Raw genomic sequence first — 5392 nt, forward strand, 5'->3', positions numbered from 1 at the left:
TATTAGCGCTCTTTTCTTCTTCTTCTGACGGTGCAAACCTTCGTCACTTTCTTAAATATTTCAAAACAGGAAGTTGTTTTTTTTTCAAGTATTTCCGTTTTAATTCAAAATAAAAGCGGAAAATATGAAAAGTTTGTTCATTAGAAACCAGCTGTCACACACGACACCTCTACTACAAAAGATCTGCATAAAGCAACAAGTAGCCTACACAACCCTGAAGAGACAGAAAATCTTTGGATAGAGGATATGTTTGCTTTTTTTCTTCACTATAAAATTATTATTATTATTGGATTTCGTAATACAAACAGACACAAACAAACGAAACCAAAAAATAGAACATCAAAACATTGAAGAGAATAAATTCAGACTTTTCTTTTCTTTTTCTCAAAATTATTAATATTACTTTTTGGTCACAGCCCTCTGATAGGTGGTAGAAACTGTTTTACATCATTATTTATATGATTATTCTATCATTTTTAAATCAAACGCTAATTCTTGTTTTATTTATTTTTAAGCAGCCCGATTCTTATTCTCCGAGCGACCTCTGAACACAACAATTTCGGGAAATAAACATTTACGGGGCCAATGAACCCCATGTTGAAGTGCTTTATCGTTGCTATTGATAGGCAATAGACGTGACATTAAAATAAATTAAAAACAAAAAAACATGACGAACATTAAACTTACATCAAACCAATAAGTTATGTCATGGATCAACAGAAAGTGCCTTTTTTTCAAGAGTGGAACACCATCATTTTTTCAAGTTCAATTTCACAGCCTAAAATATAGAAGCAACAAACAATATACATTTATACAAAACAAAAAAGACGCCAGCCTATATCAACATGAATAAATTAGCCTTAAATATCAACAATCAAATAAATAATTCCATACAATAATTTAATAAAAAGAATGATTAAGGTCACAATTTCATGTCATAAGTGGCACTTACGCATCCCCCCCCCCTTCCTTTACGGAAAACATCACCTAAACTAGAATCTAAAGCTAGATCTCGTTTACATCCTTTCATTTCGATGTGAAAAATGTTTGTTTGTTTTATTACACCTCAAATAGAGACAGCGAGGGGGGGGGGGGGGGGCTTGAATGTGTTCATGTTATTAGGTAGGATTCAACTGATAGCGTTGTGTTGGGGGTGGGAATTGAGGTTTCTCTGAAAACCAAATTATTGAAATTCATGATGACATGATATTCTTATTATTCCTCTCCATTTCAACACCTTTGTTGAAGGAAAACATGAATGCTCGCGGGGCGTGCTCGCGGGGCGTCCTCGCGGCCGGCCTGCCCCCCCCCCCCCCCCGTCTGTCTGTCGGATCATAATCAGTATTCTCATTATTGCATCGAACAGCTCAAACGACTCGGCGCTGGTTGCTTTTCTTGTTGTTCAGTGAGCGGCAGGACTGGAAGTTGAGGCTTTCACTCAGGAGCAGTCCCCAACACACACGCAACTTTGCAACAACCACCATCACCACCGCTGCCGTCATCAATAACCGACGCTGGACTCACGCTTGGAGGGGGGGGGGGGGGGGGGGCAGGTATGGCAAAGTCCCAGCATCCGGGGACTATTCATTTGGAGCGAGAAATTCTTCCATATAGATTTTTGGCCCTGCATGATGTATTGTATTGACATTCTATATTAACATAGGGTGAAATATGTATTATATAACCTCCGTCAATTAAAGGGTTTTTAATATTATGGTGGATTGAGGACATTTTTTTTGCACCCGGAAATTGACAATATTAAAGGCAATGTCCGCACAAAATATGAGCCAAGGCTGCAAAGCCCCGCATCTGCTTCACAAAGTCCACCCTGCTGCCCACTTTGCCGTACCCTATGACCCCCCCAGCCAGAGTCCAGTCAGCTCCACCCAAACCATCTCTGTCCCTTTTTTGTTGTGTGCTTAAACATCCAACACGTGATTGAGATAGGAGATGTAGCATATCGCCAGTCTGAGGATCTCGATCTTGGAGAGCTTCTTGTCCGGGGGCAAGGTGGGGAGTAATTTCCTCAGCTCCGCGAAGGCCACGTTGAACGCCTCCACGCGGATCCGCTCTCGGGTGGCGTGGGCCGAGCGGTACTTGGCCGTGGCCCTCCGCCGCCGCCTCTTCTCCTCGCGGCTCAGGGGCTGGTCGGACCGGCACTTAGCCCTCTCCTCGCCCTCCGCCAGCTCGTCCGAGGTGCAGCCGGCCGACCTGAGGCCGTTGAGCATCGACTCCGGGTCGGACTGGGTCCAGGAGAGGTCCGCCTCCGCCTGGTCCGGGCTCAGCATCATTTTGAATTCTCCGGCGTTGGCAGTCGCTCCTCCTTAAGAACCTGTGGACGAAACCAGCTGTTAAAACATGGATTTGTGCTATTTACCCAGCTGAATTATAGATTACAATGAGCATCTGCTTAACTGTTGTTGATCGAAACTCGCAAAAAAATAACACAAAAAAACATGAACAAAAGTCAATTAAATGTAATTGTTTTAGTGTTTTCTGACACCCGAGGCCTCAGTGTGAGGGATGCCACAGCGGGGTGCCTGTCTGGGTGCCAGTCTACGTTCGTTGCATAATGACATTACACTTCATAAATAATGAATCCCTTGAAGAAAAAATAAATCGTGTGATGGTTCATTTATTAAAGCCGAAGGCCTTAAAATAAAGCCGATCGATTAGGAGACTTTCTTTTCAAATAAAAAAAGAAATGTCTGCTTCGAATATTTTTATTTGATAATTCTTAATAACGCGAGTTGTGACGACTTGAGGAGGAGAAAGTCCCTTTCTTTGTGAATTAACATAATCAGAATTGGCCATCTGTCACAGTGTGATGAACACATCTGCTTGGCTGAGGCCACGGTGACTTGACAGCATGGAGGATAAGACGGCAGAAATAATGTTGACATCTGGACATGACGGTATCTGAGCTACAGTGTGTTTTTATTAAGCGAGGGAAGTAAACATGTAGAAATCAGCGGAGGGAAAATAGCTCATAGAGGCACAAATATTTTAAAACACTTGTTTTTTTCCAATTTTCTTTTTCCTACATTTGAGACTCACCTTGACAAAGAGTTGGAGGAAAGAAATCTGCTGGAATCGAACTTCAAATCGCTCTCGAGCGGCGCTTCAACTCCAGATTAAGTCATATTCGATGTTCGATGAAAAGATGGACCTTAAAATTAGCGGACAATTTTAAAACAAAACAAAAAATGTAAAAGTAGTTTCTACTTTTTTAGCCTCGAACTTGCAACATGGGAATCAGGAGAGAGAGAGAGGGGGGGGGGGTTCAAACGTGAAGTGGGTAAAAAAAAAGAAAATGCTTCCGCGCATCAAAACAGTCCCGAAGTCTTACAGCTGATTAGCGATCAGTCCATAAAGAAATAGATGATGATGATGATGTGCGCGGGGATCAGTCAGCAGCCCCTACACCCCCCCCCCCCCCCACCACCACTCCGGTGTGATGGAGAGACAAAAGAGCAGATATAGTGGAGAAAGTGCAGCCGGGGCTACTCGTCCATCCGCCGGTGGAAGATGACGGGCGAGATAAGCGCGGCTCTCCCCGTGTGAGGGATGAGCGGATCGGAAGGCAGTTCGCAGATAATCCCCTCTCTCTCTTTTACCTCCAGTCCTTGTTCCGCCGAGTGTCATATGCGAGATAAGATCCAAACGATCCCGACTAATAAAGGCTCACTTCGGGGATGGAATATATTTGAGGAATGGTATTGTCTGACGCCGCCCCCTCTCTCTCCTTCCCTCTCCCTCTCTCTCACACACACGCACAAACACACACACACACACACACACCTCCTCCTCCCTCTCTCCTCACGCCCCTCAGCCCTCGAGCGCTCTCCCTCCCGTGGGAGTGTAGTGGGCAAAGGGAAAGCAGAGATGTGTGCATGATAAAAGGACGGGGAGAAAAAATAAATAAATGCCGTGTTGTGAGTTTGTGCACGTGCGCGTTTTTTCCCCCCTGATGAAGAGATGATTTAAAAAAGAAAGAAAATTTAACTCCGTTTTATATTTAAGCGCAGGTAGGAGAGGAAGATAGAGCGTGAGATTTTCAAATTAAAACAATTTTGAAAGCTTGAATCCTAAAATGTCTTTATTTTTCAATACATTTGAATTGAAGATGAAATAAGATAAGGGATACATGTTCCCATGGGGGTTATTCAACAACAGCTCAGTGAGGGAGAAGGAAACACCACACATGGTCTTAGAAAACAATAACACTTTCTGAATGATCAGACAGCATAAGTGCATAAGAGTTTATGTGAATAATAAACTTTTTTCGTATTTAATTCCTCGTTTCCGTGAATTCTACTCCTTGTCACGCGTTTGATTTGCCACTATTTGTTTTGAATTATTCTTGTTATAAAGTCTTGTTTATGACTCACACAAACTGTCTGCTTGATTCCAATTTTTGTCAATTTGGATTAAAAGTGTCAGTAATACAAAATACATTTCAACAGGAGCAAATGTCAGAGTTGGGAGTCATTTAAGATAAGATAATATCAGATCAATCAGAGTGGCACCAGCTCTTTAAATCACAAATTAAAAATCGAAATCTAACCTTTTGTTATGATTAACTGTCTTTTTCACGACTAATAGTAATTCATGCAATTTGAAAGTCCGATCTCGAAAATGTTTGGATCATTTTAGCTTTTTGGAAACTAATAAAGAACTGAAAAGAAAACTAAATCTTTTGATGGTGATTTTAACAGGATCTATTTTTTGTTTGTCCTACAATTTAAATTGTTCTTTTCTTGAACAATTCCAACAACAACAACCACTTCATGTCCTGTTAGTTTAGCCCAGTGATCCCAACATAGGGTTCACGCCCCCTTCAGGGTCAGGAGATAAATCTAAAAAGGTCCTCCTGAGATGATTGCAAAAATGTACATTTATCCTTCGGACTCTTCTCTTTGAGACACATTGGATGATTTGACATTGTCTAACCCGTAACAGTTATTGAAATGAAACAATGTGAGAAGTTTCGAGCAGGAAACGTCTCCTTGGTGGAGCTGCAACTCAAGACACATCTGAAACATGACAAGGAGCTCCAACCAGAACTTTGTTGGATATACTCACACACACACACACACCCTGCCCTCCTCCCATCATGCATCCCAGTGCCCAGTGGCACCACCAGCATCGGGTCACGGGGGCACAGTTCCAGAGGAGGGACAGTGGCCAGTAAGTGTGGGGACTAGCTGCGCCTAACGAGGTGATTAAAACGATAAGGGGAAGCACGGATGACTTGCCGTGGCCCGCAGCCACCGTTGTGCTTATTGCCGGCACACACACACACACACACACACACACACACACACACACACACACACACACACACACACACACACACACACACACACACATTGTGAGTGAGAGAGAGAGA

General features: G+C 42.8%; 1 protein-coding gene across 1 annotated transcript; it reads right to left on the minus strand.

Annotated features, from left to right (window-relative positions):
* Positions 1-1919: 1919 nt before the first annotated feature.
* LOC306797371 (helix-loop-helix protein 2-like) lies at positions 1920-2291 on the minus strand (the record flags this gene model as incomplete). Its single annotated transcript, XM_079296708.1, has 1 exon — positions 1920-2291. One exon carries the CDS (start codon positions 2289-2291, stop codon positions 1920-1922), a length of 372 nt encoding a protein of 123 aa, XP_079152834.1.
* Between the last annotated feature and the right edge of the window lie 3101 nt (positions 2292-5392).

This window comes from Melanostigma gelatinosum, assembly GCF_949748355.1.
Source record: "Melanostigma gelatinosum genome assembly, chromosome: 24".
NCBI classification, from domain to species: Eukaryota; Metazoa; Chordata; class Actinopteri; order Perciformes; family Zoarcidae; genus Melanostigma; species Melanostigma gelatinosum.